Here is a 15,054-nt window from a genome sequence, read left to right as displayed (position 1 = left end):
CTTGCCATATTGTCGTTTTCCAGCTGCTCTGGCATCACTCAGTAGGCAGAAAGAGAAAGAGGGAGGGGCCAAGGAAAAAAGCATACCTTCCATCACAATAGAATTTTAAATTGTTCAAGACCTCACAGTTTTATTTATTCCTAGGTAACTTTTAGAAGTTACTCTAGGTTAGATTGGCTAGAGAAAGCCTCCCAGATGAGGTAAGATTAGAGATGAGTCCTAAAACACTGGTATTACCTGGAGATAGAAAAAGAGAATCGAGGAGATTTCAGTCAGGATGTGCTGGGGCGCCATGACCAATGCACAGAAGGATGAAAGGACAAGATTTTTGGAGAATCATAGAATACTCTGTTGGGGATTGATCCACATTTATTGAGCTCATATACTGTGTTAGACACCATGCAATGTACTGTTTGGATGCTACTGTGACATATGACATACTAGACATAAATGAGTCTTGATAAGACAGCTTTCTGTGAAAGGCCTGTTTTTCAGGTCTGACCCATTCTGTATTCCAATTAATTAACTCAGATGGTTATACATTAACCATGTGGTCCATGTACCTGACACCATGCCCCAGTGTAAAAGATTTTTTTATCTGAGAATGTTATGACAGTGACAGTAAGATCTGTTGAGATTGATCGTGTGCTCACACTTTGGGTTATTCTATTTACATACAGTAACCCTAGAATGGGTTCTTGTTCTCTGTCTTTGGTTCCTTTTCATTTGTGAGCTGATGAGAACCTCTCATCAGTGTGCCTGAGCCCAGGTTCTGGTTTGGTCTGGATTCTCCTTTGAATGCCCCTTAATTCTTAGGTCATACGGGATATGAGTGGGATGCTAATTATTTCTTCAGGGCCAATATTACTAATCACAGAAAATGTCTTAGTGTTGTTATTTGTGCCTATTCAAAGTGTGGCCTTTACGTACTAGATTTTTATCAAATCTCTCCTATGGAAGGGTTTTCTTCTCAATGTATTTAATTTTTCTGCTTTTTAATCCCCTTTAGTGGGAAGCAGCTCTTTGGACCTGAGATTTGGATCTTTCATTTGGCACAAAGATGGATATCATAAGACTTCCTGTGTAACACCATTAACTAGTACCCTGGGTCAAACTAGCTTATGGTATTATTTGCTCATGTAATATCAGGCAAGACACATGATCTTATTGATTCTAACAACCTGAGAATAGGTTCTTTTCCTGTTTTCAGATGAAGAGGATAAAGGTCAGAGAGGCCCAGTAAGAGGCAGAACTGGGATTAGAATCCCAATCCTGAATTTTGGATTTCCATGAGCTTATCATGCTACTTTCCAAATGTTATTGAGCAAACTCCATTTTGGAGGATTTGAGAAGGAAATAATATCAGAGAATAAGGTTGGATTATTGTGGTTGTTGATGTAGCACTATCATCTGCTCACGGCTTTAGAAATAAGAGAAAATTATATTTATGAAACTACAAACATTGTATAGTTCTCTGTCTGGTGTTTGCTTTCCCAAGGGTATATAGACCCCCTTCAACCTGGGTCCTCATCATGACTCAGAGAGGGAAATAGCTTGCCCAGCATGACCTCTGATAGTGATTTATGAAACAGGATGTATCCAAATTTTCACCACATTGGAGCTATTCAATTTTCTCTAATGGCCCTTATCTGAGAATTATGTCTATTCATGGCAGCCACAACCAGTAAGTCATTAGCTTAAAGTATACTTATTGTTAATTTTAACACCCTGGGACCCGGGCCCAGTGAGAGAGGGCTCTCACTTTTGCAAATCAAAGCTGAGGAACATTCGAGCAATTGGCTAACATTTACACTGGGTAAAGTTAGAAAGTAAAAGGGAATAATTTAAAAGTCAACAAGTAAAAAGCAGTTGACTAGCTGGACATAGGTCGAGAGGTTGCAGAGTGGCCTTCATCTGGCTGCCTCCCTATTGCTAGGCACTATCCTCACCAAAAGAGAAACAGAACCAATCTTTATATTGAGCATCCTCGTGTGCCAGGTACTTTACATATGTGATCTCACTGATCCTCACAGAGTGCCATGAGGAAGGAACAATTACTTCCATTTTATCCTTTATTAATCCTTTAAAATTCTTCTTGAACTTGAGCAGGGCTGAGGTCTAGGTGGGCCCCTGTCCCTTATGCACAGTCCTAATGGGCCATCCAGACAGGGTTTTCAGAGTTTGCAGGACAAGGGCCAGCTCTGTGGATTCTCAAGTCTGCTCTGCCTACTTGCTGGGCTCTGTCGCTTGGCAGCTGTGAGGGGCCATTGGGGCTTCCTCCAGGGAGCCAGAGCTCTCTATATTTCATGAGGCTGGGTCCATTCAGCAGGGCTGGGTGATCGCTTGCTTGTTTTCTTGCGCCTCCCCTGGGAATGAGGGTTCTTAAAGTATCTGATTGCTATAGGATGCTGGTCACCATAGCTAGCAATACTGAAATATCTCTGATGACTATTGCCACCCTCCTACGGGTCAAACAGAGGCCCAGAGTGGGGGCAAGGAGGGAGGCTCATTGTTATTACTCCCCAAAGCTCATTGCAGCCCTCCCTCCCACCCCCAAGTCTCCACCTCTCCAGCCCCAGGCTTTTGTGGTCCCGTGGGAGTTTGCATCTTTCTCTTAAATGAATCCCTGCCACTGGTCTCATCCCTGAAGTCCATCCACTCTACTGGTCATGGTGGGAGCTGAAATTCTACTCCGATCACTTTCCTCCCCTGCTCAAACACCTTCAATGGCTCCCTACCACCCACAGCACAGAGTAGAGTCCAAAGAACCAAATTCATGTGCAGGGCCACAGAGATACCTTCTCTTTAACTCCCTGGGAGATATCTGGGTCCCTGAATATTTGCTACATTTTCTGGTCTCCTGGCCATGGTTCACACTATTCTCCTGGCACTGAACATCCTCGTCCCATCTTTAGCTGGCAAAATCCCACCTTGCATTTAAGGCCAGTTCAGACGTTACCTCCTCTAAGAAGTCTGCCCTACTCCCCCAGCTTAAACTGACCACTCCTTTTTCTGCATTCTCGTGTCACTGGGATAGTTTCCTCTAAACTCCACCACCAGCCCAGCATGCTCCAGCCTTCTAGAAACACTTCCATGCTCATGATCCTGTGCCTTTCACATGCTCTTCCCTCTGCCTGCATTCTCTTCCTTCCAGCCCCTTCTCCTTCCTCTATTTCCACATTCTTTCAAGTGTCAGCTTTGGGATCACGTCCTGAGAAACTTTCCCTGACCCCTTTTCCCTACTTTCCGTTCTTACCTTGTACTGCTCGAAAGCTGTCTGGACCTCCCGTAGCATCCCCTTGGTTACCCGTTATTGCAATTTTCATGCAGCATCAGGACTGTTTGTTGACCCATCTGCCTGTTTGGTGAACCTAATGAACACAGAACTCGGGGTGGAGAGGGAGGCTGCCCAGCTGGGTATGGCCAGTCAGTGGGGACTACAGTGAATGTTAGGATGCAGAGCCCTTGCTAGGAAGCATGTATAGTTAGTTGCACAAGGCCCTCACACAGTCGTCTCACTGAGTACTCATAACACGTGATAAAATAGGTGTCTCTGTCTCCCACTACCAGTGAGGCAGTTGAAGTTCCTTCAACAAGAACCTATCCAGTCAGTCAGCAAGTGTTTATTGAGCCGATCGTTACGTACCAGGCACTGTACCAGGAAGGGAGCTAGGGGGATACAGCAGTGAGCAGGACAGACCTCTAGTCTCTGCCCCTGCGACCCTCAGGGGAGAAAGACATTAAACTACTAATTTTACAGTTAATTGTTCAATCACAATTGTGGTAAATTCTATGGGAGGAGAAATAGAGAGTGAGGAGGAGACCCTATAATGAGGGACTTAAAGTATCACGTAATGAGGGACCAAATCCCCAGGTCTCATTCCACCCACACCCACACGACTGCATCCTACCTAGCACTTCCGCCCGGAGCTTAACTGCTTTCCACAATATTTACTGTCCTGCCCCTGTTGACAGCCCTAATGGGTTCTGCCGATTAAACAATCCCAGCTGTGCCTTCAGCTGTACTCAGATTGGCCCATTAGACAACGGCAAAAACTGCCCTTGCTCCTGGTTCTAATTGAATAATTTACTGTAAATAGCCTCTATTTCCTCCAGAGACCAGGCTAGCTTGTTAGCCAAATGGAGGTGAGCAAGGGCTGCCTCTAATGGGGTGCAGGAGAGAAATGAGCTGTCCAAATGAGCAGTCGTCCCAGCAGGCATTGAATTAAATCAGAGACAGTTAAGGCTTCAAGTTTTTCTTGTGAACTAGCCCTCCCGATGGGCTCTGTAGCCAAGAGCCCTGCAGAACCAAAGCTGCAGGTTCTGGAGTGGGACTTCCAATGAATTAAGAAGGCCCCTGGGGTGGCTGGGAGATGGTGGAGTTGCCTCTTTCCTGCTCCCTCCTGCATGTATCTTTCTCACCTCTTTCATGAGCAAGGTAGCATCTCTGTCCTGAGATATACGTCTCAACTTCTTCCATGAGGAAGGACACTCCCTATTTGAGGCTGCCATGTGCCAAGTATGTGATATGATACAATATGATATAATATGATATTATGTTCTATTATCTATCAGGGACTTTCGTGAGTGATCTCATCTTAATCCTCATGAAGCTCCTGGGAGGCTTCATGAGGATTAAGATGAGATCACTCACGAAATTGAGTGTCTCCCACTACCAGCGAGGCAGTTGAAGTTCCTTCAACAAGAACCTATCCAGTCAGTCAGCAAGTGTTTATTGAGCTGATTTAATTGAGTAAAACGCCTTCACAGGGTTAATGATTTTCCCAAGACCATGTACTAATGAGGCACAGAGTCGAGATCTGAATCCAGATCTGTTGGACTCCAAAATTTAAGTTTATTTTGCAATACTAGTGAGGACAGATAGCATGGAGCAAAGGGGATACCTTGAATCCATTCTTGGCTTCCTGATATGCTGTGTTGCTTTGGAGGAGTTCTACTCTGAGTCTCTGCTCAACAGGAGGAGTCCAGCTTAGGGCAGAGAGAGGGCACGGCTGCAAGGGCGACAGGCCATGGGGACTTCCCTGAGGGTTGCATGCTCGAAACGGACCTCTCTATAAAGCTAATGACACTGTAAGCTTTAGCTGGGACTGTGGTGTCCCTTCTCCTGAACCCTTTAGAGTCCATAATTCTGTCCATATGACTCTCGCCAATGGAACTGACAAATGAGGAGCAGAAGAGATGCCCTTGCTGTCTGTGCCCCTCTTTATTCTACCATTTGGGTGCAGTTTTTGTGATTTGCTTCATTTTTCTAAGGACTGTTCTTCTGTCCTCTGGCTGTATCACTGAGTGCTGGCCCTAGATGAAGCTGGAGGGCTCACAGCCTGGGAGTTGGGAGCAGTGGGAGGTGCTGCTGAGGGCAAAAAGAGCTCTGTGTCTGTGAAGGGTAGGGGCCGGGTGTCACCACCATGGAATGGAGTCAGGCTGCCTGTTAGCAAGTGCTGGACACGTGTCAATTGTTTGTTGCTTTCATCATCTTCATTCGTTCTAGCACCTCCCCTCCAATCGTAAAACCTGGATACAAGTCCTTCATCACCTACTAGCTGTGCATTCTTGGGCAATGGATATACTTCCATTGAATTTCAGAGGTCTCATTTGTAGCAAGGGGATGATGATAGTATTAAATGAATTATACTATATGAAGCATTTAGAACAGGGCCAGACGCATTGTATACACTCAATAAATATTAGTTATCATTATTATTATTATTTTTAGAGGTACTTTATAAACATCAGCTGTGTTAAACTCTTGATATTTTACCTTACAGATATTATCTTTTCTGTTTCTCATTTCCAGTGAATATGAGCTGTGGCTCCTCCAAGAGCTAATCTGAATCACAATCCCGGCTTCTGCTGTACAGGTCATTGTGTAGGGTCCTGTGCCCAGTTTCACATGGAGCAAGATAAGATTTCAGACATCAAAGAGTCTTGTCCCATTGTCGAAAAGAGGCAGCAAAAATAATACAGTTTGAGAATAGGGCAATGATTCATATATAGCCCAGACGTCACCAAGAGGCCTTCCCAGCCTCTGGCAACACATGTGATCACATGAAACAAAGTTTTGTTAGCTGGCAACCTCCACCAGCATAACTACTGGCAAGCTATGGATAAACAAGGACCTCTCCTTAGGGTGCTTTAACATAATCAAGATATGTTTAGGTTTATTGCATTCACCTCAGCTAAGAGCCCCGTGGTCCCTAACAAAAAGGAAACAGATTATTTGGGTGTGACTTGTTCCTGCTGTGCTCTAGCCGTCTTCTTGTGCTCACTGCTTAAGCTGATCAGTGACTGAGAATCTGTTCTAGAATTTCATTGTCACCAAGCTGTGTTTCTGGAATCTACCTGTTAGTAATTCAGATCATCTGCTTGCATCCAGGCTTCTGTTCGTGACAGCTCTCCCCTTCTCTGGGTCCTTCAAATAAATACGACTCGATTGGATCCAGAGGTTCCTCCGATAACCTAGGGCATGCTTCACCTCATCACAGAATCTTAACTGGCTCACACTTTAAAGGACCTTGAACTTCCTTATTATCTCTGTCTCCTTACCGGCCTTAAGCTTTAATTTTCTCTTCAGCAGTATTTCTCTGCGTCTTTTCTTCTTCATGATAAAGATGGAGGTAAAATAAGATCTGTTGTTCACTGCGCTCTGAATACATCATCGCATCCACTCAGAGAAGTTAGTTGCCCTTTTTGGTTCTTTAGTCAAACATATTAAAAAGGAAACAGATACCTCATTTTATTATTTCTAAGCTTTTCTTTTGCGCCATACATTTCAGGCTGCTGATTCACTGGGTTCCCAAAATATACTTTGTCGATAATGATAGAAATAACAATGCTGATGCTACTGACACACCACTGTCATTTCGCTAGGTGCTTCTTTTGCTTTATCTCATTTTCTGCATCTTCCTTAACTGATCATGGGGCTGAGCACACAACAGACTCATAGGACATAATAATAATAATAATAACAGCTTCTATTTATTTAGCTCTGATCCTGGCCTGACACTTCCATATTCCTTATCTCATGTCATTGTTACAAAGTTCTGTAAAATAGATATTATTAGTCTCAGTTGCAGATGAAGAATTAGAATTCAACATAAAGGTATTAAAAATTCATTCCACTCATTTTTTCAACAGGCACACAGAGTGCTTTGCTAAGTGTCCAGCTCTTTGCTCAGTGCCAGGAACACAAGTGGTTCCTGCTCTCAAGGGACTCAAAGCCTGATGGGGTCCACAGACAAGGAAAGTGGCAGTGAGTGTCTGGAATTATCTAAAGCCCTAGTTTATTCTGGGCTCCTGCCTCTCCAAACTTTTCAGATTGACACATTTATTTTTCATTCTCAGCCTCATAAGGAGTACTTTATGTCCAGCCGCATCACTATTAAAGTCCTCTTCTGTTCTTATAAGGGCCACTTATAATCATGGAGTGAGAGTTTAATTTTACTGAGCTTATCTTGCCCTCCTTCGCTGTATCTTTCCACAAGTTCGTACATGTGTTTTCTCTGAATGTCTTGAAATCTGCTGTCCTCAAGCTCAAGGCATGCGTGGTGACAGCCAACCCTCTCGTTTATCACTCTACCCAGGCATCAGTGACAGAATCTTTACTTTCCTAAAGGAGGGCTTCTTTATCGACTTAAAGAAAAAGTTGGCAGAGAAGCAGGAATGGAGAATGAACAAAGCAAGGTAGAAGGAGACAAACAGGTGGGCAGCTGGTTTTGTGGAGGAAAAGGTTGCTATTGTCTTGATCCAACCTATGAAGCACAGGCAAGCCAAATGTCTCCTTGGTGCTGGGATCGGAACCCTTGGTTCACCTTTATCAGTTAGGCTGCTGTTGTCTGTACAGAGCCAAAATCCTCACTTAAACAGCAAGAACATTATTATTTTACATAATAGGAAGCCTAGAAGTGGGCCTTGCTCTAGGGTTGGTTGATTCAGTGGTTCAGTGATCAAGGACCCAGATTTTTTTTCTCTGTGTGCCAGCTTTCTTCTCTAGCTAGGTCCTCCCTTGATTGTAAGGTGGTCTCTAGTAGTAATGAAATAATATGCTTCCTTGTTCAGCTCTAATGGGAGAGATACTGTTTCACCTTGTGGCTCACAGTTAGGAGAAAGAAAATTTTTACTAGAAGCAATCCTGTCATGGCTCATTGGTCTGAATTGAGTCATATGCCTATTCCTGAACTAATTACTGGCAGTTTGGGTGAAATTATGTCATGTGAAGTGGAATAGATTTGGGCAAGCAACCATCATGCCCATTACAGAATCACATTTTCCAGGCATAATCAAAGTGAATAACCCAGTACTGTGATGGTATATAGTTACAAAATTAGCATGTAGGGTTGCCAGATTTAGCAAATAATACAGGAAGCCCAGTTAAATGTGCATTTAGATACTTTTTAAGTATCTGAAACCATAGATGCTTTTTAAGTATAAGTTTTTCCCATGCATTATTTGCTGGTCTGTGTGTACCAATATTTGGTACAAAGCAAAATGAGTCAGGGACATATTCGACATTGAGAGATAAAAGATTGTAGGATTCATAGTGGGCTAAGCGCTTAGAACCAAGATCAAATATGAGTTCTGCATTACTTGTGTGAGGACGATGGAGTGTAAACTGGTTCAAAAAGCAGAGGCCCTTCCTCCACACCTGCCTTGACCCCTTGTGACCAGGGTCCAAAAGAGAAAGTGATTACACGTCCTCTCTTGGGGCCCTCACTGACCCTGTCCTGCGTCTCTTTCCAGGGCCCCGACCACTGTGGGCAAGCTTTGCTGCAGATTGGAATCAACATGATGGCTCTGCCAGGAGGCTGCCACCTGGACTCCATCCCCCTGCCGGGTCAGCGGTAAGTCACATAGCTGTCTCTCAGGGCCAGACCTTCCCCATCTGGACTTTGGCTGAGGCCCAGCCCTGGGATCCTGAGACTGTAGGTGCCCATTCTCTCCATGCACTGTCCTGGGGAGGAAGCTTAGGACAAGATATTGGGAACACCAGGTTCCTTCAGCAAATATGGATGGAACTGGGCCCTGGGACATGGAGGAGTCAGGCAGGTCCTATCTCCCAAGGAGCTACAATCTAAGATCCAGGCAGACGATGAAGCAAATAATCGAATGGAGTGTGCTGCTAAGATAGGAAGCCCAGAGGAGGGCCCTGATCCTGTCTAGGCCTGGACTCTGGGGTCGCTGGGCCAGGAGTCCTCGGGATTAATGAAGGTCCTTTCTGAGATTCTTGGAAGGGTCAGTCTACCCTTAGGTGTCTTCACTTTCCCCAAGAACACCAGGGAGAGAATTAAACACAGAGATGATCCTTGGGAAATACTCATTGCCCTCAGTTGGGCAGTAGGGGGCCAGGGGCCTAAGGGAGGGTTACACTGAGCAGAGGTGAAGCCCAGATGATGAGGTTAGAAAAAAGAGAGACTTGGGGACTCCAGAGGTGCCTTCACACAGGGCGTGGATGGTCCTGGAAGCCAGAACCAGAACCAGAACCAAAGGTAAAAGTATGAGGGCAACAAATCTCTGGTGATCAAATGTCCTGATTTGCCCAGGATTGTCCTGATTTGGGCACTGAAAGCTCTATGTTTTTGGAAACTCTTCCATCCTGGGCAAACTGGGAAGGCAGGTCACACTAACGCAAGTTTGTTCTACATTAGTGAACAAACTAATTAGAGGAACTTTGCAATCCGAATGCTCAGGGCTTCTGCCCAGCCTTTTTTTCTCCTCCCCCGAGACATTTTGATGAGAAACAAGAATCCAAGTAACTCTTGCAAAACTTAAGTCTTTTTTGTTTTGTCTCTTATGTATTGCATGTGTCACTGACATCTTATCTTTACTTTGTCCTTAACCTCCCACCGGAATATAGGGCATTACAAATGACTATATCATTTATTTCTATATTGTGTGTTTGGTCTTTGAGTACTTTTTAAAAAAAATGTACGTTGCTTTCAAAATTAGAAGAAAAAACCCCTAAATATTTGCTAAAAGTCTACTAGAGCTGGGTTAACTTCTATGGGGACATCAGTCTGCTCCACCAAAGTCATCATTATAGAAAATGCTTTAAGGGCATGAAAACAGTACGTGCATGTTAATGAGGACTGAGAGCACAGAAATGTAGATCAGAATTAGAAACGTAGATCAGAATTTCCTGTGTAGCCTGATGCTAAGAATAAGGGATCCTGTTGGGGCCCAAATACCTTTCCACGTAATGTGCCTAAGTCAGAGGTCATGAGAATCAAAGCTGTCAGGATGTATGAGAGTCCTCAGAGATGGGAACTTGACTTAGAATGGCCGATGGCTTTTTGGGAGATGAGCATCATCAGTTTTGAACACATGACTGCCTGACTTTGAAGCCAGACTCTACCTCTAACCGTGTGACCTGTGTAATTCCTTCAACCCCATCAGCTCCTTGGTTCCCTCATGTATAAAACAGGGGTGATAATAATACCTACTTCATAGGGTAGATGTGTGGATTAAATGAGTTAATATGTGCAGAGTATCTGCCATGCAGTGAGAGCTACGTAGGGGGAGCTATTGTTTATCAAGTGCCTGCTGCATGTCAGAGGTCCACTATGGCTCTTCAGGTAGGTGGTCTTAGGGAACTCTTCCAGGAATCCCTCCCTGATCCCTCTTGGCAAGTGACTTCACTGAAAAAATAAATCACAGACAGAGACTCCCAGCAGCCTAATATTTTAAACCAGGGGAAAGTAGAACTGATCTAGATGAAATGGAATCTTAGTCTTCCCAGCTCATGTCCCAGCCAGGTCCATACCTATGTAGCCAGATGGGCAGTAGCAGCTCTGGCTATAGTGCTTTGGGACTCCTCCGCAGAGCCTCATGGGTCCTGGGCCGGTCAGATCAGAGCCTGGGCATGGGGAATCTGTCATCACGGGGCAGTTTAAGACAGTGGTTAGAGTTGGGACTGCCTCAACTTTATTCTTGGTTCTGTTACTTATTAGCTGTAACCTTGGGCTTTAGTTTCTTCAACTATGAAATGGGGATATTTATACTTACATCTTTGGGTTGTTACAATAATTTAAGATAATATGTATACAGCACCTGCCTGCACATAGGAAATGCTCCATTACTGTTAACTTCTCCAGAAGAAGAAGAGGTTTTTCAGAGCAGAGAATACGGGGCCAAGGTAGAGCAGATGCTGGCACCTTTTCAGCCCCTGAGAGACACTGATCTCTCCCATTTCCAACCTCCTCAGAAGTTATAAGGATAAAAGGAAATTAAATTACCCAAAAGTGATTTAGAAATTGGATTTCAGTTACCTGTAGTCATCCGAGGTCTGAAAATATTAAATGGAAAATTTTAGAAATAAACAATTCATACATTTTAAATTGTATGCTGTTCTGAGTATCATGATGAAATCTTGTGCCATCCTGCTCTGTCTCGCCTGGGACATGAGTCATCCGTTGGTCCAGCATATTCGTGCTGTAGACACTACCTGCCTATTAGTCACTTAGTATCCACTTCAGTTATCAGATTGACTCTCACAGTGCTGGTGTTCAAGTAACTTTTATTTTATTCAATAATGTCCCCAAAGCGCACTAGTGGTGATGCTGTCAATTCCAGTATGCAAAGAGCAGCTGTAAACTGTTTGTTATGTATCGTCAGGAAGTCACGATGCTTACATGAGTCACCTCACTTCATCTTATCACACATGCATTGTATCAACTCACATCATCACAAAAAGAAGAGTGAGTACAGAACAGTAAGATATTTTGAGGGAGGGGAGAGAGAGAGACCATATTCACATAACTTTTATTATAGTATATTGTTATAATTATTATATTTTATTGTTAGTTATTATTGTTAATCTCTTACTGTGCCTAATTTAGAAATTAAACTTTATCACAGGTGTATATAGGAAAAAACATAATATATATTGAATTTGGTGCTATCCATGGTTTCAGGCATACGCTGGGGTCTCGGAATGTATCCCTGCAAATAAGGGGGAGTTACTGTATTTTTTTGGAGGCAGATTAGTGTTACTAATTGATATATACCTTGAGCTAATACCTTGAGAGGAAAACCCCTGGTTAACATGACTCCAAGAGTTCTGCTGACCATAAACACTGCAACCTGAGAAAATGTTTGTTTAGAATATCTTCATTCTTATAGTTCTTATAGGGCAGGGTGAGCTGAAAAGAGAAGGTGGTATTTTCTTTAATATATCCACAGTATGGCATTGCCAGGCCTTCGGAGGACACTGGGGGAATGCAGTTCCTGTGCCTACCAACCTCTCAATCATGTGTGTTCTATGAGCATGGGCCATATTCACAGAGCAGGCTCATGTGTATTTACAGGATGTCAGAGGGGTTAATTTATCCAATCTGATGCTGCATTATGAGCAGACAATAGCAGCCACCTCTTCTTTCCTCTCGTTCCAAGTTGCAGAGGCCTCTTTCATGGGGAGTAAAACCGTGGTTAATTGTCCCCAGATAAATAATTAATGCTGGATAATTGACTTCTTTCTGTTGTATTTTACTGAAACTCAATTTCACTCTGTAGTGCCATTGTTCACCTGAATGTACAAAATAAATAAATGCTGTCAAGTTGTGTGAGATCATCCAGCCAGCTGGGTGAATCACATGTATTAGGCCTTTGGTGTTCGAGACCCTTATGAGTAAAGAGCATCAGAAGGGGTTTTCTAGGTGCTGGCTCCTAGATGAGAGTAGAAGGCAGGGAGCAACAGTGTCCTAGGCCAGGGGTTGGGGTCCCATGTTGAACTGTCCTGGGCATTAGGAGAGGCTGTGATAGGTTCTCTTCCAACTGTATCTGAATTTCCTGGAAAGCTTTCATATTTAAGACTAATAAAATAAACAAGTCAAAATATAAAACCATACTGTTGGAAACTTTAATGTGAGCCTAAGTGGTTGGAAGCTTACAGGCCTTGGAATTGGACTTGGGCTCAAATCTCAGCTCCGCTTCCTACCAGCCATGTGCCCTTGGCTGCTCCTTAACCTGTCTGAGCACCACTTTTAAATTCTAAAACAGGGCAGCAGAGATCACTGCTTTAAAAGGTTGTGTAAGTGCTATGGTTCAGGAAGGGAGGTCTGTCTAGGGCCCAAAGTACTTGGCAGGGCGCAATCCACACTTCACCAGGCCATTCCACTGATAGTAACCAACCCTCCCTCCATCCTTCAGTTGTGGAAACATTTGCAAGCTCAGGTCCAAATACCTCCCTGGAAGTTCAAGGATTTATTGGTTTGAATGAAGAGGGCAGGAGATTAGCTCTCTGGAGAGCAGAAGACTGTGGCTGCTATGTACTTAGCTGATTTTTGTTTTCTTCTTGGGCCTCAGGGTTCCCATCTTTGCATCGGAGGTGTTGATCCTCCCATTGACTCTGGGCATGGTGGTGGTGCTGTTGTAACCTAGCCATGGTGGTCAGCCATCGTGGTCAGCATGTTGGTAGCTTTCTACTGTCACACATAGCTCTCATATCCTGCAGGGATCCTTATGGCCCAGTACTTACATTTAACTATCTCTATGGATAGGTCCTTGCAGAGTGGGTTGGAGCCCAGTCTGAGGGACACACAGGACTGTGTCCAGATGTTTCCTTCCTTCCTTCCTTCCTTCCTTCCTTCCCTTCCTTCCTTCCCTTCCTTCCTGCCTTCCTGCCTTCCCTGCCCTTCCTGCCTTCCTGCCTTCCCTTCCTGCCTTCCCTGCCTTCCTGCCTTCCTTCCTTTTACTACTTCTCTTAACCACAGATGATGCTGGGATGCCTTGATATTTTCTCTCTGGATTCCCGCTATGAGGGTGGGGATACTGACTAAAGGACTGGACTTTACTAACCTGCATAACAAAGTTGGTTCACTCTTTCCAGCACTTGCTATAGCTGGGTGCTTTTATACACAGCAACTCATTTAGTCCTCAGGATGGTGGGGGCTGTTGCCGGCAAATGAGGGGTAATTGATTGGGTTCTCTGGGAAGCAGCCTTTGAGATGGGGTTCAGGATGGTTGTTAGGGAATGCCTTTGTGGGAGGGAGAGGAAGGAAGCAGGACTCAAGGCCAGGTGAGCTGCAATGTAGGCTGGATGACACCCTCAGCTGATCTCATGAGAAGCTTTGCAATCAGAGTTGTTCATTGGCCAAAGTGGCCAGGGCCTTCACATCTCATCTTGATTTGTCGTTGGAGTGGGCAGCTCCAGGCAGGACATGACCTGAGCTGGGGTGGCCGTGAGACAATATCTGAGGGCCTGATAGCTGGAGGCTGTTAGCTAATGATACTTCTAGCAGCTGAAAGCAACAAGTCCTTCCTTAAAGGGGAACCTGAGCGGTACCTACAGTGTTCATCTCATGAGGAAATTGAGGCTGGAGGAGGTTAAGTGACTTGCCAAATACAGAGCTGAAAAGCAGCAGAGCTAGATACATGTTCCCAGCTGGTGCTTGAGATTGCGTGCTGGCCAATACTTTATCCAGTCTGTTGTTTTCCACAATACTCTTGGGGGCATTATACAAATAAACCATTCACTCATTTATTCAGGTAGTCATTTATTCATTAGCCTTCAGCAAATATCTTTGAGTGCAGATCATGTACCTTGTGTGTTGCTTAAGGAGACTTGGGGACTGAATTGGGCATGATCCCTTCCTTCATGAAACTCACCAGTTTATCTCTTGACCTGATCCAGCCTGGATCTGTATCAAGTATACAACTCAGATTTCATTTGAGACCCTTCGCTGTGAGTGCAACACATTCTCATACGGTTTCTGTTCAGCTTGGAGCCTGAGATGAGCCAGGGCTGGGTGCAGCTGCAGCTAGGGGTAAGCGGCCTCCTGGGTCTCCCCCGGCCTGCCAGCAAGGAGCCATTTAGCTTTCCTGAGCCAGTGGGGACCGTTGCAGGCCAGCCTGTCTCCACGTAGATAATGGCTTACATGTGTGCACCCTGGGTCTGTGGCTGGTTTTTTTTGTGTGTGTGTGTGTTTGTTTTTTGGTTTTTTTTTGCTGTTGGGCTGATTTCTGTGCTTGTGGGGAAATGTGCAGACTGTAATTGTCAATGGGATAATTGGGTATTTTTCTGTTGTTTAAACCAAAAGGAAG

General features: G+C 44.4%; 1 protein-coding gene across 2 annotated transcripts in view; it reads left to right on the top strand.

Moving 5' to 3' along the window:
• The first annotated feature begins 8,629 nt into the window (after positions 1-8,629).
• The window catches only part of INSC (INSC spindle orientation adaptor protein), an 86,268-nt gene continuing 79,843 nt past the window's right edge, over positions 8,630-15,054 (top strand). Inside the window, exon 1 of one of the 2 annotated variants that reach the window (XM_039851495.1) lies at positions 8,630-8,858. In XM_039851495.1, coding sequence (XP_039707429.1) covers positions 8,803-8,858 — 56 coding nt within the window. In that variant the 5' untranslated portion in view covers positions 8,630-8,802. The remainder of the gene's footprint in view (positions 8,859-15,054) is intronic. The other variant, XM_039851494.1, reaches the window with a different exon arrangement.

The sequence above is a fragment of the Pteropus medius genome, unplaced genomic scaffold (assembly GCF_902729225.1).
Source record: "Pteropus medius unplaced genomic scaffold, Ma_sr-lr_union100, whole genome shotgun sequence".
NCBI lineage: Eukaryota > Metazoa > Chordata > Mammalia > Chiroptera > Pteropodidae > Pteropus > Pteropus medius.
The sequence above is the reverse complement of the archived record's forward strand: the minus strand, read 5'-3'. Positions and strand labels throughout refer to the sequence as shown.